This window comes from Centropristis striata, chromosome 11, assembly GCF_030273125.1.
Source record: "Centropristis striata isolate RG_2023a ecotype Rhode Island chromosome 11, C.striata_1.0, whole genome shotgun sequence".
NCBI lineage: Eukaryota > Metazoa > Chordata > Actinopteri > Perciformes > Serranidae > Centropristis > Centropristis striata.
The window spans coordinates 34,637,047-34,662,199 of record NC_081527.1 but is presented as its reverse complement, the minus strand read 5'-3'; the positions used below and the strand labels follow the sequence as shown (position 1 = coordinate 34,662,199).

Here is a 25,153-nt window from a genome sequence, read left to right as displayed (position 1 = left end):
TAACAGCAACAACGATCCTAAGCCCTCTCATTCCAGTCAGCTCTTCAACCTCCTGACTGGACTTAAGTCTTGTGTTGTGTTTAAATCCCAAATGCAGCTGACCCACTTTATAGCCTGGGTGGTCACCGCTATGCTAATGTCAACAATCTCCTGAGCTCAGTTTATTTATTCTTTAACTTTAACACCAATCACTGGTGTTAAAGTTAAAGAATTCTATGTATCTTGAATGTATCTCTTCTATGTGTCTCTATTAAAGACAATAAGTCCCATAAAAAAAGGAGACAGCTGATCAGTGGTTACAGAGCTCCACTGTTGTTCAAAAACCATTAAAAGCACATCAGTGAGCCACACAGTTGCGCAGATTACCATGATTAACACACATTGGGCACTGTAGTTTATTTTGAGTTGATCCTACAAATACCATCCTGCTGCTGTAAATACATGAGTGAAAACAACTACTTATTCCTCTATAAGTAGCATTTCCTAAAAATCACTTTTTTTGCCTTTGTTTGATAGCTGACAGATATATTGCAATTTGTCGGTATGTGTTTTTACCAACAGGTTACGGGGATGCCCAAGTTTTAGCCTTTTTTTAAATTAAAATATATGTTTATGAACTTTTTTAAAGTTTGAAGTCTTTCACACAAATTAAGCAGCTTGGGAGTCAGACAAGCAAATTCACAAAGAATGGATTGTAGCCATTGAAAGCACCAATTTACAACAGATATTGTGCAAAAGGCTTTCCTCGAAACAGAATTTTAAATGTGACAGAGAGAAACTATATCTAGAATTTAATATCCCAGTCTATCACTACTGTTGGTGTATGTTCAATTACCCACTCTATGCTAATGATTTCACTGTAACTGCAAGTGTCTACAGATGATTGTCTGACTTGATTGTTTTTTTTTTTGCAATTAGGCTCATTTGCATAGAACCGGGCCAGTTTTGCAGCTATTTACTTGGCGTGCAGTTTGGGCTGCATTTCACCCAAAAATTGCAGACACAAGACTGTGCAATTAGTTTGCAAAGTTGCCTGACAGAGTATTACAAGACGAACTAATGCACTGTTGGTTTTGTTTTCCTACTGGCAAGATGTTGGCAGCCTTATCTTTTAAGAACAGTGGTAAAAAGCTGCAGGCAATATGTTGATTTAAGTCAAAAGTAGGACAGATGTGAGAGAGTGAAATTCCAAAGTTTTAAACAACCTTGGGTGGAAAAAGTTAAAACTTGCACTGAAGTTTCAAAAATGCATAAACCTGGGTTCAAAACCGGCCTGAGATCCCTTTGCCACATGTCCTACCCTGTCACTTTCAATAAAAGCATGAAAAATGCAACAAAAAATGCAAAAAAAAATGCATACATTAACAGAAACCTGTAACTTGATGAGCAGTTGGTGGCAGAAGGCAGTTTGTCTCTTAAGTTCCTTTTTTTCTTTATTTATGTGCTTCTAAACCAATAGGATTTTATTTTGTGCAAAAAATAAGCTTTCAATGTTTTTTGTGAAGACTTTTAGATATGTATGTGTGTAGACCTGGATGTGTGTCTGTTTTTTACCTGGCTGTTCAGTTTGGTCTAATTGACCTGATGGTGGGCCCGGCATTATTGGTTCCTAGACAACAAAAATCAATCATTACGTATAATCAGCATGACGTACAACCAGCACTGATGTAACGAGTGTGATGTTTCTGATGACGCTCACCTGGATCATCGGTCTGCCACACTCCACTGTGACCAGTTTATGGCACTTCTTGTGCACCAGCAGTTTGCAGTTGATGCATTTGTAGCCTTGTCTTCCCAGACCCCAGATCCGGTCTGTACAGATGGCACAGTGGGCTCGCTGCTCAGGAGGGCAAACAGAGACAAATCATCATTACAAACGAGCACACATTATATATATTATAGACTGTGAAGACTTCTGAAACATGGAGCCCTGCTGGTCTACAATCAAATCATTCTGAGTCACCACCATCCCTCTTCCTCCATCAATCAATACAAAGACAAATTACTTCAGGGCAGTGGATGTCTCATTCCCCTTTAATTACACCTTCAGCAAATAAGCTTCAAAGTGCGCACAGTGTTTAGGTTCTCCATGTAACACATTCTGCCCTAGCCATTACAAAAATGTACCAATGATGATGTAAAATCTGCCAAATTCAGCATCATTTCTCACTCACCCTGTTGAAGCGCTTAGCCTGAAAGGCGTGACCACTGGCATAGTAAAGCTTCCTCCAGCGCCTCGCTCCACGCCGATATATGGACTCTGTGGAAAGAGGAAAAGGAGGGCTAAGTCCTGCTTCATCCATGTGTATGTATTTGTTTAATGCTTAGTGTTCTGAACTTTTTGTCAACTTTTTTCATTAAGAGGCTGTAGTGGGCTGAGAGGACCCAAGGAATGCATTAGTACCAACTGTGTTGTGATATCTTGTCGGAAAGGAGGCTTAATTATGCTCCCCATTAAGCTAAATTTTAGCCTGGGAAAAACAAGCATTTAGAGTCGACCTCTGACCTCAAGATATCTGAATGAAAATGGACTGTAAGGGTACACATGAATCTCCCTTTTACAAACATACCCACAATATGCTAATCCATTGCAATCTGAGGCAAAAACCATGCAACCACTTTTTCTCATGCATACTAAAATAAACATGAAATATATTTCTGCATACTGCAGCCTCTAAACAGTCTTGGAATTGCATATATTGAGTATGACTAGAAAGCTGAGACTCCTGTAGATTCAATGAGCACTATTTTATTCATGTGTGATGATGTCAGTCTCCATAGTAGCCATTTCATTTCAGTAAGAGCATATTTTTAGCCTCATTGTATAAAATAAGCTGGTGTGACCTCTACGATAATCACAGCCTCGTGAAACTTTACATCCACAAACTAGAGACCTAGAGCATTCAGAGGATGGCTTCCACAGTATGTTGATAATAATGGGGTTTCTGTGCAGTTTTCAGAAAAGAAGTGCTCGCCATCTGTTCACAGAAAAATGCAATTCTTAAAGAAATGTCCAAAATGTCAAAAGTTCTTGAAACCGAAACACAGCATGGTTTTTATTTGCTGTTCCTCAAGGTCTTGTTGTTGTCATGTGGCATTTTGATTTTAGACTTTTCTTTTTTGCAATTATCGAGTTTAAAAATAGTAACATTTAGCACCAAATGGTTTCAACCTAAAAGTTGCAACTAATGAGACATAATTCATAATTGATCATGGAAAATGGGCTTCTTTTACTCATATGAAAATGCTCTAAGCCCTTATAGACATTCAATTAATTGATTGATTGCTCAATTCATTTGTTATTAAGTAACTATGTAACTATAACAACTTGACAGTGCTGAGCTGCATTTCAAATCAATCTTCAGATCCCCAGTTTTCAAATGGTGTACACCACTTCTATGTGACATCTACTGTTGACCTGCAACCTACCCCTAAAAATTAAAATTATGATATTTAAAGTATAAATTAAATATAGTTTTATTTTTGGGACCTCTAATGACAAATAAAGTAAGACTAATATAAGAAAGGGTTTAACTCACTGTCTTCTCCCGGACACGGCATGCCAGGTTTCTCAGGTATACAGGGGAACACTGGGAAGAAAAGAAAACGGTTACATTTAGAAAGTCTATTTCATCCACAGGAGGCGAGTCTCACAGCATTATTTGCGAGGGTGTTTGTATGCTGCTGAGTACATTTCATTTCCTCTCATCATAACAGGAGGTAAGACAACTTGTAACAAACCTGGTCCCTCAAGTCATGATGCATTCACTCATAGGGTTGTAAAATCGCGGATACAGTCAAGGTAGAAACTGGAAATATAGGTGCTCAGGCTGTTTACCATTTCATATGCAGATAGATTTTTTTTAACATATGATAAGCAGATATAATCAATTAATCTGTCAAAAGAATCCATTAATGTGTGAAATATACAGTGTGAAATGTGTCATGTGGAGAGTTCGTCAGCTAGCAAGTTCACTAGTGGGGAAAGGTGCTTTAAAAGTTTGAAGAGAATGTGTTGTGCATGTAGAGGGTTTTTATTTTACTGATTTCCTCATGCAGTATTAAAATTATCCACTTTTTTTTTTACTTTCTTTTTTAAGCGTCTGTTTATTGGTATTTAGGTTAGCAAACAAATTAAAAACTGCATAAAAGCTATCCAAAATATTACACAAACGGCACCAAATACTGCATAGAAAATGATCTAAAACATTTCAAAACAGCACAGAGTCTACATACGCAGGATTTACTGTAAACAGGTCAGTCAATTCCCAAATTCCCAAGATTCATTTTCCTTGGAATCCATTAATTTTACCGGAAATGTTCTAACCCTTTGCAACCCGGGTCACTCACATTGTTTTTATGACTTGCAAGCATTTTTTTGTGTACAGTGAAGTCAGAAAAAGACACAATCTTGAAGCAGACAGCAAAGCCTATTTTTTGTGTAAGTGTGAGAGAGAGAGTGAGACTGGGGGCAGTGTGAGTCAGAGGCGAGGCGTGGGCTACAGCCGACAACCTCGTTAACGAGCAGACCTGGCGACCCCCTGCGGCACCGTCACATCCTCTTCTCCAACCCCCCTCCTCCATTCATCCTCTGCTGTCTCGCTGGCATCTACTGTACTCTTGACCCCTCACCTCTGATTTGATTAAACTTTGCATTAACCACATAGCCCTTGTCCCCTCTACCCCCAGGTTACATGCTTATATACGCAGAGCCTGTCAATCAAATGTTCCATATCCCTCCACATGTACAACCCCCCTGCCGCCTCCCTGCGTCTGAGTTAGCTGTGATCTCCAGACTCGTGAAGTTGTACAACTATTTGCAGAGAAGGCTAAGCTTAGACGCGGATGTGAAGTAGCTGGAGGGCCCGTAGACAGACGTCAGCAGCGGAAGCAATGCGGTTTTTACAGGTCAGTGCTGCATTAAGCGTATGTTTTGATGCTTCTTTGTTGTGCAGAGTACATCTAGACGTCTGTGTTCAGACTGTACATAAAGGAAAAGAACTTGCAATTAAGGAGCATAAGCTCGTCATCCCACACAGAGATTTTTTAGATTGGTGGTGAACCAAATATAAATATGTAATTTACATTTTTGTGGTCTGACTAATGCCAGAAAAAAAAGAAAAACCCCCAATTGAAACCCTTTTCAGACAGTTGCAGACTCACCAAACATAACGGCTGTCAGAATAATTACACATCAACTTATCAAGTTCAGCAAAATATCATGGTCGATATATGTTTGTGTGTATATATATATATATATATACACATGCATACAAACCAAGGTTATTATAGTTAACGAAAACTAACAAAATAACGAAAACTAGAATTGAAAAAACATTTTCGTTAACTGAAATAAAAATATAAACTAGAGTCTTTTAAAAAACGATAACTAACTGAAACTATATTTGGTGGTTACAAAACTAACTAAAACTCACTAAAATTATAGTGAAAATGTCCTTCGTTTTCGTCTTTGTCAACTGTTTTCATACATAAACCTTTTTGGTTCATATGAAATCTATTTCATCTATCTGGTTTTATGACTTAATAAATTTATTGGTGCTGAGATGGATAGACAAAGGAAATAAAGGCAACATTTATTGTGACCTTATTAAATCTCGCACCCAACAAATACCCCATTACAAAAAAACTAAAACTAACACTAAAACTAATAAAAACTAAACTAAAACTAAGCATTTTCCCAAAAATAAAAACTAATTAAAACTAGCAAAGTCACTAATTAAAACTAGCTGAATTTGAAAACATCCAAAACTATTATAACCTTGATACAAACATACCGTAAAATTGCATTACACGTGTGATAATATTTAAAATTTTCCTAATTATTTCTGACAATATATCATCCAACAAAATGTAGTTATCATGCGAAAAATCTTTATTTTGCATTATTGTTGGACTGACTTCATAAGCTTTCCTACATGTAATTTATTCACACAATACAGGAGTCTGTTCCACGAAGCAAGATTAATTGGGTCACCAGTTATGTTTGGGTGAAATTCACAACACTGCATGACTAACCTGCGGTTAACGTCACACGTTTCCATTATTGTGACAATTAAAAAGCTGCTTCTTACAAACGTAAGGAGAGTTTATGTCACTAAATACATTATTGTAGCTGCACAAATAGTCTCAGAACACCCGAATGGATTCTCGACGATGTCAATATTTACACTCCCAGCTCAGAATGACACGAGGTGACTTTGTGATAACTGGAAACAAAACCTATACCCTTTTACCTTTTCATGAGAGAAAAAAATCCACACACTGTTAATTAGCTGCCATGATTATAAATGCAACATTCCAGTCAGGCATTAACTTTACTTTTCTTCTACTTTCTACTTAAGCAGCAGAAATAGTTTCACTTTTTTTCTTAATCTGCATCAATTATTTATCACAAGCTAAATATACTGACATTTCACTTAAGATATAATTATAATATATTTTTATAGCCTTGGTCTTCATTTTGATGTTAGGAAATCATTTCTAGCATTCATGTTTGGGGTGTAAAGGATCACAGAATTCACAATTTGGTTAATACCCCAGTTTAGGAGTCATTATTCAGTGTGATTTCAATTTAGCAAAAAAACAAACAAATGCACAAGGATCTTTTTCTTTTGGACAGACAGTAGTGCGAGTGTCAAAGTAGTCTAAGAAAAGTCTTATAAAATATTATATAATAACCCTTTCATCTATAGTATGTTGTACAATGCATTAATATTGTGCATTTAAGTACAATATACCCATACCCAAGGAATACATTGTTGACACCAAAAACATTGTTAAGATGAATTGGATTTGCTCCCTGAGCCACCTACGGTGCAGGAGTGGATAGGTATAGTAAATTACATTTATCTTATGGAGAGGATTACCTTCTCCCTTCGTCTTCAGAAAGATAAATGTGTTAAACTGTGGTCCAAGTGGGTTGAATATGTTAATCTGGAACAGACAGAAGTACTGTAAGGATGACCCTGTAATGCTGTTTTGTACTGTAACATTGTACTATGTTTTACTGGGTCTAATGATTAGTTTGTATTACTTATATTTCATTTTGAAACTCCATGGTGGATAATTTCTTTTTCTTTTTTCTATTTGCTCTTTTACATATGTCTACCTTTCCCAGTTTGTTCAAAGTTCTCAAATGTAATACGTTTAACTTTCTGTATCTTGTTTCTTGTTTTGTAAACAAAAAACCTTGATTGTGAGTGGCAGAAATACTATTGTATATTGTCTGAAAGTAAGCACTGTATGATAATGCTCTCACAAAATAAAAATAAAAAATGTAAAAAAAAAAAAAAAAGATTAATTGGATTTGCCTTTGTATGGAGAATGCATGAAAATGTATTGTATGACTACTTCTATTATTAGCAGTAGAGGCTTATTATTAGTACCGTCAGGCAGCTAACTACTAAACAGTCAAGTTGTTCTCGCCAAAACTGTCTGATGATGATCTTTGGTGGCCTGGTGTATTCTAGATTGATGACCAGAAATGAAAAATACAGTAATGCTGCCAAACTCGACTGGTCATAAAAAGCTCAGGGGAAAGGTGAGCAGACTATTTGAAAAGCAGAAAGTTAAAAGATAACAGGCTTCTGATCTGGACCTCTTTAGTGACCAAGAACCTGGTTACCATCTTACTGTGTGCAAGAACATTCTGTGAGTTAAACCCTGAAACTGTCTGTCATGTTAGAGATACATCCTGTGAGACTTACCGTGGATAATGAGCTCCGAGTCTTTGTTGAGTTCGTAGAGACGCAGAGCTTCTTCCAGCTCCAGCTGAGACGACACGGTGCAGGGGTCACCTGGCAGCAGAGGACAGACAAGATGTCAGTCACCACATTAAAATAAAAAAACAGGTTACTGGAAGAAACCAGGTGCAGGACGGCGATCAGAGAATGTTTTTAAATCCTCTGAACTAACCTTGTTTTTCTAAAACCTACCTTTACTTGAATTAGATTTCTCTTCTACACTAGTGTGATGAGACAGTGCAGTTTGAGGACAGTATTTTTCTTTTTCATCTTCAAACATTTGGATGGACAACACAGTGAGAGGACAGCTTCAGCAGTGACCGAGTTTTTTTCTTACTGTGTGTGTGTGTGTGTGTGATTTTACAAATAACCCACTGTTCAGATGTAGCTTAATTTATTTCAGGTAGTTAGTCAGACTTAAAGATCAGTTATTTGAAAAAAAAAAAGCAGAATTGCAACAATTAGTTGATTAAACAATCAACATAAAATAATCTTATTTTATTTTTATTATTTGTTTCATGGTAAAGTCTGAAGCAAAAAACTGAATATTTGCTCGTTTTGGCAACTAAAATGTGAGGATTTGATCCTTTCCTTCTTCATACATAATGGCAAAGTAAATATATTTGGGCTTTTTGTATTGCACAACAAGACATCTGAAGACTTCACCTTGGACTGATCTTGACATTTTTCACTATTCGAGAAAAGAAACTTGCAGATTAATTGAAATGAAGAGGTTGCAGCCCTGGATGCAAGGACACGCTGCTACAGGCGATGAAAACCTTTCCTTTCATCCCCCTGCACTGCTGCCACACGATTCTTTTTCTGCTTCAACTTTTTATCTTGTTTTAAAGAAGTTTTTGTGCTCCACATTTAGTGCTTTTATTATGCACACCTTAAGTGCATGACATTTTCTAGCTTTTCTGCATTTGATAACTGCCATACTTGTTTTCTTTGTATTATTAAGTTTTTTTTATCTTTCGCATTCAAACATGTTAAAACCCCTGTTCACAGGAACTAGGTTTCTCCTTTGCTTGACATTTATGAGATCTCGTAATTGCATAAAATCAACCACGGCCTGGTTACTTTTAATTGCACAGAACAACAAGATAAAGTAGAGACAATTAACTTCTGCATACACGCTATAAAAAGGTAAAAGGTTGTGCAAATAAAAGAGTTATACAGTAGGCCAGCATGACATTTAAAGAAACTTGAACTGCAATGTGAACTTTGAGTAAACACTGAAAAAAAAGTGTGTGAGAACACACTGCGGCAGTCGATTGCCATTTCAGAATTTCCTTTTAATTGCACAGCCGTATTTGCATGATGATCAATCTGAGTCAATAATTAAATACCACTCAGACGCAGATCTAATTATGTCCTTATCAGTAACAGATAGCGTCGGGTGACACACTCTGAGAGGCGGTGTGAGCCGACCCGGAGGTCATCGATTCTATTCTTGGTGCTCTACCCAACTAATCACAACTAACCACTGACTTTGTAAATAGCTCCAGAACAGAAACTATGACACACAATGTACATTTAAAAGCGATAAAACTGCTGGAGGTTGATGAAGAACTAGAACATGTAGGTGGAAAAGTGTGGGTGGACAGAGACTAAGACAACCACCACGTCTGGTTCTATTTTTACCGGAAAGGTTTGATTTCCCGAAGAGTCACTAAGTTTGTGAGTGCGTGACTCCACGTAGGTGAGAGAGAAAACACAAACGGGAACAGAGATTGATTACTTACAGTAAGTTAAAAGTTCTGATATGCATGAATCACTAACTAATGTAATTGTCTTCACATGAGCAAGTTCAGTAAACTTTTACTACTACCTGGAGTTATGCACTTCATCCGGCCAACAAGATTTTGAGTTATATATTTTACAGCTTTATTTGCTTTGGGATAAGGGAGCATTTTTTTGTCATGAGTACCTAGGCCTGTCACTCTATCTGACCTGGCTAACCGTTGTGTTTACATGCGGGTTTGTTTACTTAATAATGTCACTACACTTCAGCCAACATGATGTTATAAGACCTATTGTTGTTGTTAACTATTATAAGACCTGGGCACAGCGCCTCAGCATGTTTTCACAGCGCCCAAGCTGAATTAACAGAAACTTAAAAAATACTGAGTCACGTTTTACCGTAATTTCTCTTCTGTCGTTTCAGTTATTGATATTTGAATATCACATTAATGTGTGAATATTGTTAAGAATTAAAAGTTCATTGCTCTATGAAAGGCTGTACTTGCATTATAATCAAATTATATTATCATAATGTTAGCAGCATAAATTGGTCTTAAAATTACAATATATTAAATTAAATTAAATTAAATAATAATGATAAATTAGATTTTATTGCAATAATTTATTGGACAATATATTGTCTAACAAAAATGGTTATCGCTACAAGCCTATGCTACCAATAACAATATTTAATATATATATAACTAGTTGCTACTGATCTCCCTGTTGCACATGCAGTTAAAAGGTTTATCAGAAGTTGTTGTTTGTGTTGACATTAATTATAACTACATGTTATAATTACACATGGAGATACACAAAGTTAACCATATTCTTCTACAGATTATTTTTTACATAAGACCTGATGGTGGCATTTGGTCCCTTTGAACTAGGGTTACAAAACTATTAATTAATCACTCACAGGTCCATTTTTTAATTATCAGGATAATGACTTGTGATCACATTGCGGAGCTGTGTGCATGTGGGTCCCGTGGATGTCCTGTCAGCAGGAGAGACAGCTCGAGTACTTCATTACGACCATCAAGCAGCTTTTCTTTCTCAGACAGGCTAATGACTCCAGTGATTGTATGTGGGTGGCAACCAGTGGGAGCTGATCTGAGTCTAATGAGTTTGGGCAGGCTGACCTTATCCTGAGCAGAGCGGTCTGACGGCTCCATCTTTCCTATGACACTATTACTGCTGCTTGACTAACTGACTGACAACAACGCATTGAGTGCGTGCGTGTGTGTGTGTGTGTGTGTGTGTGTGTGTGTGTGTGAGTATTGAGGGGCTTTCTTGACTGACAAGAAAAGACTGAGCCTTTCAGTCGAGTGACGATGAAGTGTGTGTGCTTATTTGAGCATGTGTTCAATGTTAACACATGGCATCGCCAAATGTTGGCAAATGTAGCCAGTGGCCTGTAAATCTGTTACATCTTGATGATGTCACACATGACCGTGACTGGATTTTTTTGTTTTGTAAACAAATTCCTCCTGCGGTGAATTTGGTCCCTGATGCCTCCTCTTAAAGCACAGACGGAGAGAAGCACTAAAGGATGGAGAGGTGAAGGGAAGGATGGAGGGAAATACCTTCCTCGTCGATCCACTTCATGGTGAAGAGTTGGTCGTTGTCCATGGAGCACATGTCCTTCACCTCCCCGTACAGACCCTCGTATGAGATGGACGGCTCAAAATGAGTGATCATGATGTCCCTGCAGAGAAGACAAACAAGTAAAATATTTTATTTGCCTTTTTTTTAATAATCCAATGAGATACTGATCTTAATAAGGGTTATGATGCGACCAATTCACTTGAAATACCTTTTCTTTGTCGATGTCATTATCAAATCAGTATAGATAGATAGATAGATGGATAGATGGATAGATAGATAGATAGATAGATAGATGTACTTTATTTATCCCAAGCTGGGAAATTACAGTGTAGCAGCAGCATTACACACAGAGACAATAACAACACAATTAAATAATTAAATAAAAAGAATAACCTAGGCATACTTCAAGCAATAAAATATAAAAAATACAATAAAATACAATAAAATGTAATGTAAAAATACAAATAAAGTGTCTAAAGAAGGAGTATGTATTAAGGAGTAGAATTCCATGCAGAATAAATATGAATATGCAGTATAAAAATGTTGGTACTATGAAACAAATAAGGTGCAATGAACAGTGTGCATAAAAAACACATAAAGTGCATTTATGTGTACTTGAAAGCCGAGATATAAGAATTGGAATTGAGAGAGAAAAGGTCAGATTGTGTAGCCCTAGTGATACATAGCAAGCCAAGAAAATTAGTAAATAAAAATAAATCAACTAACTTCTGGTACAGCACAAAATTGCTGTTGACGCAAGCAAGGCCATTCAAAACATTTTAATTATTTATTTTTAGAGAGGAAATCTACCATTTTTTATAGTTTAGTTGAGTCCTTACTGAAAGCCATCTCATAAAAAAACAACAGTGCATAGAAAAAAATTACACACAAACACACACATACATAGAAAATACATGCTGCGAAACATTTTTACTCTGTTCAATATTTTAATCTGCATTCTGTTTTAATGTGAAGAAGTGAATTTGAAGCATTACTGCTGACAGGCAACCAATATTAGAGACGCACTCAACAAAACACCTAAATACTATAATTAGATATTGTTACTAGGGACAGACCTGCAATGATTGGTCCAAGAAGTGATTAATGGATCTGCAGAAAAATAACTGCCAGCTATTTTGAGAATTAATACATTTTTTATGCAAAAATTGCAGAAAGCTAATGGTTTCCAACCACTTAAATATGGAGATTTCCTACTTTTTATCATAATAAACTGATTATCTTTGGGATTTGGAATGACAAGACATTTAAGGCATCGACTTGGACTTTAAGATACAGTGATGGGATTTTTCTTTATTTTCTGACATTATATAGAGCAAACGAATATCGAGAAAATAATCATTAACTGCAGTCCTAACTACGGGTGAAAATGTTAAATACTTTCATTGTGAATGATCATACAAAATGTCACATAATCATTTAAAATGATAAAATTAAAAATTTAAAAAATCCCATAGCTCAAGGTCACATATATAAAATAAAGACATTTAAAGAGAAAGCACACAACCCTCACATTTGAGAAACTGGAACCAAAGAATATTTGGTATTTTTGTTTGATGACTGACTAACTGATGAATATTAATAACTTATGAATAAATAATGGTCGTTAAGAATTTGGTCGGTTAATTTTATCTATGACTGCATATCAGTACTCACTGAACCGAAACACTTTTTGCCCATGAATGCATAGTGATTAATTGATCGTTAACGTTATACAGGTGCTGGTCATATAATTAGAATATCATGAAAAAGTTGATTTATTTCAGTAATTCCATTCAAAAAGTGAAACTTGTATACTGTATACATTCATTCCACACAGACTGGTATATTTCAAGTGTTTATTTCTTTTAATTTCTAAAAGAAATAATCACTAATTTTAAGAGATACTGAATTTGGGATTTGCATTAGTTTCAGTTATAATAATCAAAATTAAAAGAAATAAACACTTGAAATAGACCAGTCTGTGTGGAATGAATGTATACAGTATACAAGTTTCACTTTTTGAATGGAATTACTGAAATAAATCAACTTTTTCATGATATTCTAATTATATGACCAGCACCTGTAGATGTTCGAGTTGGAAGATTTCTTCCAAACACCAATCCCTCGTTCAAACCCCTCCCTCTAATGATGCACTCAAAGAAAGATTTCTGGAGGACACCAGACTTCTGATGGAGAGAAAAAGAGGTGACAAAGCGTCCCCCCCCCCCCCACAACACTGCTGTGTGTGAGTCACAGTCTCACAGTCTGTCACATTTGTGTGTGCATTCATCTGTACAGCATGATTGTGGGTGTGAGAAAGACAGCAAAAAAAGAGAGAGAAAGACTGAAAAAAGTGTGCGTGAGAGCCACACACACGAAAGCAGAATGAATCACAAGCGATGGTGGTTGCAGTTGTACTGTGACCGCTCTGGTTACTGTCCACCACTGCACTCCATCACTTCCTGGAAAGCAGTCAAAACACTTGGCCTAATCAACAAGCACATCGCTCTCTGCCTCTTCAGTTCACACGCACACTCAAACATTATAGTGAGACACGGGAGAAGGAGCGCAGCGGTGGGCGACCGAGAGCATCTGTCCCTGATCTATCCATGATCCCTCATCATTTCAAGGCAGCGTTACGATCGATGTCACCTGCTCTTGGCCCTCTGTCCAGCCTCAGCAATGTTTACAACCCAAAGATGGGGGATGGAGATGATGCACACAATCACTTTTACAGGTCTGCAGGCGACAGGGGGTCTGAGCTCATGTGTGGGATCAGGAAAGTGTGTGGGGACAGAATGGGTCAAGAGAAAAGGATAAGCAAGAAAGGGAACAGCCTACCAATACTGCATACAATATTAGAGTAAAAAATTCTTATATAGATACATCTTCCAATATAGTATACAGTATATACAGTACAGGCCAAAAGTTTGGACACACCTTCTTATTCAATGCGTTTCCTTTATTTTCATGACTATTGACATTGTAAATTCATCAAAACTATTAATGAACACATGTGGAATTATGTACTTAACAAAAAAGTGTGAAATAACTGAAAACATGTCTTATATTCCAGTAAGCAAAGGGTGGTTACTTTGAGGAATCTAAAATACAAGACATGCTTTCAGTTATTTCACACTTTTTTTGTTAAGTACATAATTCCATATGTGTTCATTCATAGTTTTGATGCCTTCAGTGAGAATCTACAATGTAAATAGTCATGAAAATAAAGAAAAACGCATTGAATGAGAAGGTGTGTGTCCAAACTTTTGGCCTGTACTGTACATGAAGGATTACACAGAAGCTTTACAATGTACTGCCGTGGACGCCACATTAGTTCAGATTAAAGACTGAAAAGGCACAAAATAACACAAAAAAACAACAACAGATCAAGGCAGTGTTAGACCAAAAACTCCAGTGTTCAGAGAGGTAAAAATATGTCTTTTTCCAAAGGAGTCTGTGGAGATAACAGTATGAATAACATATTTTGAATATTTTCAATGATTTATCTTGCTGTCAGACAGACCTTTATGACAGGGGACAGAAGTCATTATCTATGCTTTCATCGATCTACCAGAGTCCTTTTACAAAAACAGCAATTTTACTTTACCCGCTGTGGCATTCACAGCAGTACCTGTACTGTGATTTCCAAACTTAGAACAGCTCACATTAACTCAGCTTGTGCTAGCATTTACAGCTCAGTGTGGTAACCTACGTCACTGCATTTTGTGGGCATTTCCATTTAAAAAATATGGAAAACAACACAGATGGAGTCGGCCTTTCAGCTCATGTCCTCTGCACTGAATGACATTATAAAGATTGACACAGCTGAAAGCAGCTTTTCAGTGACCATTCTATGCTGTTTGCCACTGGATTGTAAATCAGTGCACAAATATGTGATGACACCATTTATATGTGCAATATATTTTATTAAAAAATTTGCATTTCAGACATTATCAGCTGACCGATATATGGGTAACGCTCATGTGAAGAGGCAGTGTAAAAGCCGTTCCACCAGCTGAGGAGGACCTCTTCCTCTCTTTACTACCATCGTCAAAGATGATCCCAGTTTTTCATCAACATGAGAGCTTTACGGCAGGATGATAAAACCCCAACATGCACACTTTCAAGGACATCTAACATTCAAGTCCAAGGACAACACAGAGTATTGTAAGGTCATCATAGGGTCAGTCCCAGCAGCAAACACACACAAATAACACCAGACTGTGATTTACTGGCTGATATTTCAGTTTCACATTAATGTTGAGCATCATCAAAAGACTGCAGCTTCCTCTCAGCATGCATAAAACTGTCTTGCCTGGAAATCACACATCAAGAATGAATAAAGCGTTCTGAGCAAGAATAAAGTGATGTAAGGCTCCGGGTGACGCCTCCTCCTACTTCCTCCCTCTCTTTTCTCACCCTCCTCTTCCATCCTACTGGTGTTAATCATTGTCTGTGAGGGGGGAGAAAAAGGCAACAACACTCCTGTCGGACAAGTACGGCAACTCTACTTCCGCCTAAAGCCCTGATAAAATCAGTAGAAAGACAGCGTACGAACACACACACAAACATACTAAAGGTTCCCACACTGTGACTGTAGACGATCCATTAGGTGACATAAACTGTGTCACGTGTAAATGGACCCGAGCAGTGTGTGTGTGTGTTCATCAAACACTGTGTGGCTACACTGTAGTTAAAGTTTAGCCCTGTCTCAGGTGCCTCACATAACATCCTCCTTCGTGACACAGATACAAGCTCAGCTAATGGCTACAGCAGGAAAGAGGCAAAGACAGTGGTCTAAATATATCAGAAGCAGGAATGCTAAATCTTCAGTTTTCTCCTATTTGAAAAACTGCTGTTTATAGGTTTTCCCATTTATATATAGTATAGCGGAACAAGACTATTTATAAATCACTTTCACACGTTTAATCAAGCAAAAATGCCAAATATTTACTGGTCTCAACTTGCTGTTGATCAACCGATTAAGCTAGTGAGAAAAAATGTAACTGTAGTTATACCGTCAATGAATCACTTTTATCAAGCAAAATATGCTAAACATTAACTGGTTCCAGGTGATTAATCTGGAGGAATCGCTGCCGTTCTTTGTCAGATGACCCTTGAAACGGAAAATCTGTGACTGTGTCACCATCAGCTCTGATTGGCATCGTAAATGCCTGTCACAGTTTCATTACAGGTTACAGACAAAGCAATCAATCGATGAACTGAGAAAATAATTGACAGTAAAAAATTGTAAGTTGTAGCCGAAATTTTCTATGATTTATATAAATTCAAAAGTAACATCTTTGGGTTTTGGACTGAAAAAGAAATTAGACATTTTTTCACAATTCTTTTGAAATTCCTTGCATTAAAAATAAACAGGGCGATTGATAATAAATTTAATCTTAAGCTGCACCTCTGCTGTATACACACCTTCTCTTTTGTCTCTGCACCACTGACAGAAAGGACAGTTTTGGTGCATGCGTCTTGCCAAAACTAAATAATGAGTTGAAATAATTAGTCGATTAATTGTAAGTTGATCAACAGAAAATAAAATGGCAACAATTTCGGTGTGTAATCAATCCTTTTTTAAATGAAAATAAAAATGGAAAAAAATGTATTTGGTTCCAGCTGTGAATTGGGTGATGAAATGTGATATTTTTCTAGTTTTCAAAACTAGGACTATTAAACAGAATAAAATTGGGTTTTGGTTTGTTGCTCAGATGAAACAATCAGTTTGAAAGTAATGTCATCTTAGACTTTGTTTGGGCCTGTGAATGGCATTTTACAGCCTAATAAAGAAAAGAATCTGCAGCTGAATCTATACATAAAATAAAATGACATTAAATAATTGTTTCTGGAAGCCTTAATAATTACTGAATTTAACTGTGCTAGGCTGTAAGGTTACAATGTTATATAGGTTATTTGGAAAATGCATGAGAAAACACTGCATTTTTTAACCATTAATAACGCAACATTTTCCACAAGATTCAGCTGAAAAGGAATCAAAATATTCCATTCAAAAAGAGACGACTGGTGTTAAACAAAGGAGGCCGAGCTGTGGGATTCCTCTGGGTGACTCAGAGAGAAGGATTTTGCAGTGAGAGACTGGGAGCTCATCACTGGTGAGTAACTGGGAGGAAGCGGCATTCCACACAGACCTGGCATTCCTCTGCTGTGTGCCGTCCTACAGTACAGCCAAATTAAGGAATGAGGGGGGGTGGGGGGTGGAGGAGAGCGCTGGCCTGTGCCCTTGGCGTCTGAACTGCTGTGAGTAGGACTCTGCAGCCCCATCTGCCCAGCACGCAGCCATTCGTCACTGGTGAGCGCTCAAGCAGGGAGAAGAGTCGGGTCGCCTCTGTGGGCTTCCACAAACAGCGAGGACCATCCATCTCTCTGTCACCGCTGCCAAGCACGGGTATGCCCCTCGCAACACCTTCACATTATCCACAATCACATGCTCGCACTTATGCACGCTAATGTTTGAAGCAGCACAAACAAAACACTGAAGCAAATGCAGAAATGCACATGCAGTTGAAGTTGAAGTAACCAAAACAACCAACAGGTCAGGGTGAACAAAACAGACTGCAGGATGCTGTTGTCTCCAGGCAACACACGGGCCTCCTGCGGTGCTGAGCAGGAGGGAGCCTCACTCCTCGCAGCACAATAGCACCAAACAAACGCGCTCCTGCTGAGCCTCAGACAAGGTCACTTGAAACGACACGCAGACACGTGTATGCAAACACTTCAGCCGCACTCCACACAATGTGCGAGATGTGTAGACGCCGTAACAGACAATACATCACATGCATGTCAAGACTCTGCGATACTCGTTAGTGAAGATGTGTGTCAGCGGATGGGCGGGTGAGGGTGTACGGCTCTGTGGTTCAGTGCTTGAGGGGCTTTCAGAGCAAAAGTAAATTGGAAGACAAGGAACGCATCCCATATTTTAGACAAAGCCAGGCCTTGAAGCACTGATGCAGATGGCAGAGTCTTTGAAAAAGAAGAGCAACTCCTTTCAAAAGAGGAAAATATCTGAACTGCTCCGTCGAGCCGGTGTAATCCCAGTTTCCTGCCAAACAATATGCCTTACACAGGAATTTTGAAGTTGAACTGGCGCATAAGAAACCTTGTGTTAGTCGGTGTGCTGCAAAATAATATTTTTTCTGGCCTGACATGTAACACACGAGCAGTGACAGAGAGATTTTCTTTTTTCCTCAAGAAGCACTGCTGCAGTATGAACAGCTTGGCATTTTTGTGAGCTATTTGTGAGTTGCATGTTTCTTTAGAACTAGACAGACAAAAAAGCTTTTGTGTGACATTACTGTCCAAAACAGGACTAAGATAGGCTGCCTAGTACACACAGACAGAGCACAGTGTCATAACATTGCTATCCTGAGCCAAAACAAACAGATTCCTCCAACTAGAAAAATATTTGGTTAAACACCCCACCACCACATTAAGATACAGAGAAAGTGAAATTTGTGCTGTTAATCAAAAAAGACATTAAACATGTGCACGTATTACGTAGAATAAAGGATTTATTCACATCACAATATTCAATTATTAATACACTTTCAAGCAAAAATGCCATTTTTTTTGCTCTAACTAGCTTCTTTAATGTGGGGACTTGCTGTTTTCGGTTTGTATAAAATTGTAAACTGAATATGTCTAAGAGGACTATTGGGCACAGAAAAACAACCCACAACCATGTCACTTGGGAATCTGGGAAAATGGGATGTGCAATTTTAATTTCGTTCTGATATTTTAAAAGCAATACCATCGGGGGGCGTCCCGGTGGCTCACACCGGTAGAGCGCTTGCCATGTTCGAATCCGGCCTGAGCTCCCTTTGCCGCATGTCTTCCCCTCTATCACCCCCTTTCACTCTGTCACTATAAATAAAGCAACAAAAATGCCAAAAAAATAATCTTTAAAAAAAAAAAAAAAAGCAATACCATCGACTAAGAAAATAATCAGGTGATTAATTGTTAATCAAAATAATAGTTAGTGTCAGTCTTGCCACACTACACTTCTATATTCAATCCATCTACTACCATTGTTCAGTATGTATCATTGTCCATTTCTTCATCACTGAATCAGAGCAAAATGAAGACGAGTCAGTGACAGGCTGAGACTGCTACAGGCTGACACCAGTCTGCTGCTGCTGGCGCTGACCGACAACAGACATGCAAATAGGAATGAATAGACTCAGAAAGGACACTACACTGAATGGATGAGCTGAGACACTACCACGGAGTAAAGACATTGAGAGAGAGTCACGTTTAATTTGGTATCTGGAGGATTTTCAGGTTTAAAGGATGAACACAGAATTACTCTGTCAGCTGATTTCATTGATTATGCACAAAAATGGAACTAATCAGTGAAATAATCTGCTGGAGTGTTTGGACGCAGGGAAACCTGCAGTGCAGACTCTCTGACCTTCATGTCGCATGTTTACTAGGGCTGCAACTGAAGAATATTTTTATTATTGAAGAATCTGTTAATATTTTCAATTAATTAAACTTATATCAAAAATTTGGGAGAAATGCCTATTACAACTTTGCAGAGGCCAAGGTGACATCTTCAAATGTCTTGTTTGGTTTGAACCAAAAGATTAAAATCAAAAGAGTATTTAGTTTACTATCATGAATGAAAGAGAGAAAAAGTGCTGTTTGACGAGATGGGGCCTTAGGATATGTAAGATTTAATTCACTAATTTTGACTAAAAATCACTGAAATATTGAATCAATTATCAAAGCGGTTGCCAATGATTTTATGACCAACTGTTTCAGCTCTAATGTTTACACGTGTAGCTGTACATTTATAAAAGTTGTATCGGAACAGTTTTATAAAAACAGTAAGAAACGGTATTGACATGTTGGTGATACCTGATATATCAGACTCAGCACCCACCAAACTAATATATGATTCTGTGCAACTCTTCCCATTCCTAACTCATGCAGGGAAACAATAACAACACTAATGCCATGCTGGCTTAATGCGCCCCAATAGGCAAACAACAAGACCATCTTACTGCATTCCCTCTTTGGCAGCATAGCTGAGATTCCTCAGCAGCAACCTCATAAATACTTCAGATGCTTTGTTCTGCGCGATGACACCTAATGATCAACACACATTACAGTGTTTGCAAGGTGTGTCACAGAGCCAGCGACGAATACAACAGGTCTGGCCAAGGGGACTTGCACTTCACGTTTTTCAAGTCTTGGCCATGCTCCAATCGCTGGCTCCATCAAACAGAGACAGCGGGGCGGGAGTGTCGTGAAAACAACTGGGTGACCAATGATTTCCATCGTCACATCCAAGTGTGAAACTAAAACAGCTGAACTGCCTCTGCCAGGCTTGGTATGACAAAAACTCAAAGCACTGGCACCTCCATGCCCTGTACGTGACATTATCAGATAAGAACATTGATTGATGCGTTTATAATCTAATGTTTGTTTGTCTTGTATTTAAGTTTGTTTCCCTTTCCAACAGTGTTTCTCCTCAGTTGGAGTTTGAGCTCAATTTACGTCAACATAAGGCACAACAGACATGACTTGTTAGGTAGAACTGGAAAAAAGAATCAATTAACTAATCAATTAATTGATTGATTGATCAATTAATTGATTAGTTGATAGAAATGAAACTAATAAGCCACAAATGTGATGATCAGTTAATTCAATCATTTAAGGGTTTCTAAATAAACCAAAAATATTGAATATCATTTAGCTTCTCAAATGTGGTAGTTTACCATTTTATATAATTCTATATTTAACAAATTAAGGTTGGTCCTCCACATAAGAAATTCTCCATCGACTTACACTCATACAGTTTTATTAACTAATCAGTTAGTTAACGTAATAGACAAATCTGCAAAATTGAGTTTCGCCATAGAGAACCATGTAACAGTGCTACTTTAAATCTTGTGTTTACCAAAGATGTGTTCATAAGTTTCCTGGAAATAAGCAATTCAAATAAGAAAAAAACAATTTAAATGGCTAAAGGACTAAGAAGGGGCAACCCTAAACATAGAATATAAACTTTGAGGACAATCAAGGCACTTTCAAAACCTGTGGAGGGCATTTTCACTATTTATTTGATTCTTATAGATAGATAGCAAGTTATCACTTTATCACAATAATAAAAATCTGCTGCTGAAGATAATCAATACTTGCAGACATACTTAGGATTCAGGTTGGGTTACATTAAGGGACACAAACAGATGTGTAGACAGATTAATGTATTTCGAGATTGGAAAATATATGATGTATTATTATAAACACTACATCAGTTTTTCTGAAATACTTGACGATACCAACAGTTCAGCTTGACCTCACACTGTCAGTCCAACATGATTAAGATCAACAACAATACTCAGTATGGTTTACGATTCATCAACAGATACCTTGATGGTATCGACATAAATAAAAGCCAGCCTTGATTTCCTGTTGACATGTTGCCAGTCCCTAAATGACAAAACGTCAATCTTGCTAATTAACCAAAACTGCCAGTGAGAAACTAATGTTAGAGAGTATACAACACCATAACCAGCTAGTTATAAGCTTTGTTAAAATGAGGCTAGCAGACAATCTACCAGTGACAAACAGAACTAAATACAGAAGCTAGCAACTGTTAGCTAACTAGCTGTCAGACTGTGGGGACTTGCTGTTTTCGGTTTGTATAAAATTGTAAACTGAATATATTATAGGTCTAAGAGGACTATTGGGCACAGAAAAACAACCCACAACCATGTCACTTGGGAATCTGGGAAAATGGGATGTGCAATTTTAATTTATTTCTGATATTTTAAAAGCAATACCATTGACTAAGAAAATAATCAGGTGATTAATTGTTAATCAAAATAATTGTTAGTGTCAGCCTTGCCACACTACACTTCTATATTCAATCCATCTACTACCATCCTCAGTATGGTTTACCATTCATCAACAGATACCTTGATGGTATCGACATAAATAAAAGCCAGCCTTGATTTCCTGTTGACATGTTGCCAGTCCCTAAATGACAAAACGTCAATCTTGCTAATTAACCAAAACTGCCAGTGAGAAACTAATGTTAGCAAGTATACAACACCATAACCAGCTAGTTATAAGCTTTGTTAAAATGAGGCTAGCAGACAATCCACCAGTGACAAACAGAACTAAATACAGAAGCTAGCAACTGTTAGCTAACTAGCTGTCAGACTAGCTCCAAAGCTTTCAAACTATGTCCGATATCCGATATTAGCACGACCAACAACAAATTTAAACACTCTGACAACTTCATTGTCTAGCTGACACGTTTCTTAACCAACCCAGGGAGTGTGTGTGGACAGTTTCTCCTCTTTCCCCTGCTGTCTGTCCGTCTGCCTGGTCAAGTTTACCTGAACCTGGTACCCAACATTAGCCGCTAGCTAGGTTAGCTAACGTTAGCCTTCTGATTAGCCTCCTTTTCAAGTCTAAAACTGCTTCTAGTTGGCTAAGTAAAAAGAAAGATGACATGCTGGGAGGAATTGTGATTTCTCACCCTTTGTAATACGCTTTGACCCGGACTTGGTGGGAATTCTCGCCGGGGTGGGACATGGTGCTGTCCCGCAACGTCGGCATCATGAGCTCCGCCGCGGCCGGTCCGAGTCCCCGATCCTTCCTTCCTTCTCCGGCTGTAGTTGTGTACCACGCCCCGGAACACTTTGTCTTTAAAGTCTGTCGACAGACCGAGCGAACAACGCGGCAAGTGATGACAGAAATGAAGAATTTGGCCTCCTTTAGAGAAACAAAAATAACATGTAAAGTAAAGAAAAACTTGCGGGGTCCGCCAAACAACTCCCTACTGCAAAGGCCTGACGACGGACGAGTCCATTGTCGGAATATTTGGGGGGGGGGGGCACAACCACACACGCAGACATGAATACTGACGATAAAGAAATATTATGTTTACTAAATGTTAATGCCCTTTTTGATATATATTTAAAGTCCATAACGTATAACAATACAATACAATATGGTTAACATCTCCAGAAAGTTAAATATGATCATTTCTCTGCTTTCAGACTGTACCAACTGAAGCAATTAATGTAGGTAAGTGCTGCTTTTATGTTCAAACATCTGAGCTCGGACATTGTACAACCCCTCAAGACAAGTCGCGCATTCAAGTGCTTTGGTTCGGAAATAACAACAAAATGGACCACTAACAAAATCTTTTGTGTATTTCAATTTATTTTTGAAAGTAGTGAACTACTTTATGCTGCTGTGCTGGGACAAAGAGAAAAAACATGTAAAACAGAAGTATGATTATTAAAAGAAAAGAAAGAGGGAAGAAAAATATACCTAAACACCATAATAACGGTTTACATATACAACAAAAAAAGCTGACTCTGAATGCTGATAATATGGTAATTAAAGTTATTTATTTATATCATGCAATGCAACAAACAACAGAACACAGCAACAAATATAATAATAATAATTACATATAATTAAATATTATAATTAAATATAATACAGTTATTGTTCAGGTCCTTTTAGATACAAACATATCTTTGTATCTCTGAAACCATAGAATACATAGATCAATTATATTAGTATGATTCACACAGATTTATCTATTACTAAAATATTCCGATAGAACTTGAATACAACGTGAAAACAGCCTCCAGTCCTGACAGGTCGCGATGAACACCAGTCCCGGGGAAACTTCTCGCAGAAAGTGTTACTGACATAAATGCGTTCATTTGAAGTTTTTATTTATCCCTTTCCATCTCCAGACAGAGAGACAGAAGCAGAGAGAGACTGGAATGTGAAACATGTAAAACTTTTCGCTCTTTCTGTTTTTTCCCACTTAATTAGCCAATTTCACTTCGCATATATGCATAATTATGTTGCATTAATATGCACCAGCTTTTCTGCACATATTCTATTTAAAATCCACACGGCCTAATTAGTGTGACATGATGCTTTTATTTCCCCAATCACAGTACAGCCTCTGTTTTTAATCATTAGATTTACAGTCCATTCATCCATTACACGCCTTTATAGATAGTTTCAAAAAGTAAGTCTTCTTTATTATGACTATCACTCAGTGGTGGAAAAGTATTCAGATCCTTAACATTAGTAAAAGTTATCATACCAAACTGTGAAATGACTCCACTACAAGTCCTGCATTCAAAACTTAGTAAAGGTACAAAAAGTATCAGCATCAAAATGTACCTAAAGTATCAAAAGTAAAAGGACTCGTTATACAGAATGGACCCACTCAGATTGTTTTATATATAGCCTATATATTCCAAATATATTATTGTATTATTGTTTTTGATGCCTTATTTTTAGGCAGCTTTTTATTTTTGTCATGTAGTTTAATGTATAAACATGCACAATCATTTTACATTTTACATTTTACATTGATTATATGTTAAATCTTGGCCTGAAAAGTAACTAAAGCTGTCAGCTAAATGTAGGGAATAAAAGTACAATATTAGCCTCTAAAATGAAATGAAGTAGAAGAATAAAGTGACATAAAATGGAAATTCTCCAGTAACATACAAGTACCCCCAAATTGTTCTTAAGTACAGCTCTTGAGTACTTAATTACATTCCACCACTGCTATCACTATACATGCAAATGCACAATCTTCCCTGTTTTATTTCTTTTTTTTTTAAAGATGAAATTTACAAACCCAAATGAAAGGGTTGAACAGTCAAATACTGGCTATCTTTTTAATTTTGTGTGGACCAATTGTGAGTTGTCCTCTTGAGAAAACTAACCCACAGTGGAGGAGTATTATGGTGACTTCATGCCTGTGATATCAGCTCATCAGTTGGGGTTTTCTAGTTTTATGACGCATCTTTTTTTTGTACATTCTTGGGGATTTCCCGCACAAAATGAGTCCAGATCCACCAATTAAATAGCATCATACTGAACGTTTAAATACAATCCATTCCAAAGGGGTAAAATCAGACTGTGAAGCCGTGGTGCAGCTCCGGGACTGTCCACGCAGCACACGCAGCGGACTCCCCGGCTGTGGAAGGTCCTCCCGCACTGCG

The 25,153-nt window shown here is 37.5% G+C and overlaps 1 protein-coding gene across 1 annotated transcript in view; it reads right to left on the bottom strand.

Annotated features, from left to right (window-relative positions):
* The window catches only part of prkci (protein kinase C, iota), a 43,268-nt gene extending 20,323 nt beyond the window's left edge, over positions 1–22,945 (bottom strand). Inside the window, exons 1-7 of the mRNA XM_059344141.1 lie at positions 22,642–22,945; positions 11,096–11,217; positions 7,728–7,817; positions 3,540–3,590; positions 2,175–2,260; positions 1,700–1,837; positions 1,555–1,609 (exon numbers count right to left, since the gene is read on the bottom strand). Coding sequence (XP_059200124.1) covers positions 1,555–1,609; positions 1,700–1,837; positions 2,175–2,260; positions 3,540–3,590; positions 7,728–7,817; positions 11,096–11,217; positions 22,642–22,724 — 625 coding nt within the window. The 5' untranslated portion in view covers positions 22,725–22,945. The remainder of the gene's footprint in view (positions 1–1,554; positions 1,610–1,699; positions 1,838–2,174; positions 2,261–3,539; positions 3,591–7,727; positions 7,818–11,095; positions 11,218–22,641) is intronic.
* Positions 22,946–25,153: the final 2,208 nt, after the last annotated feature.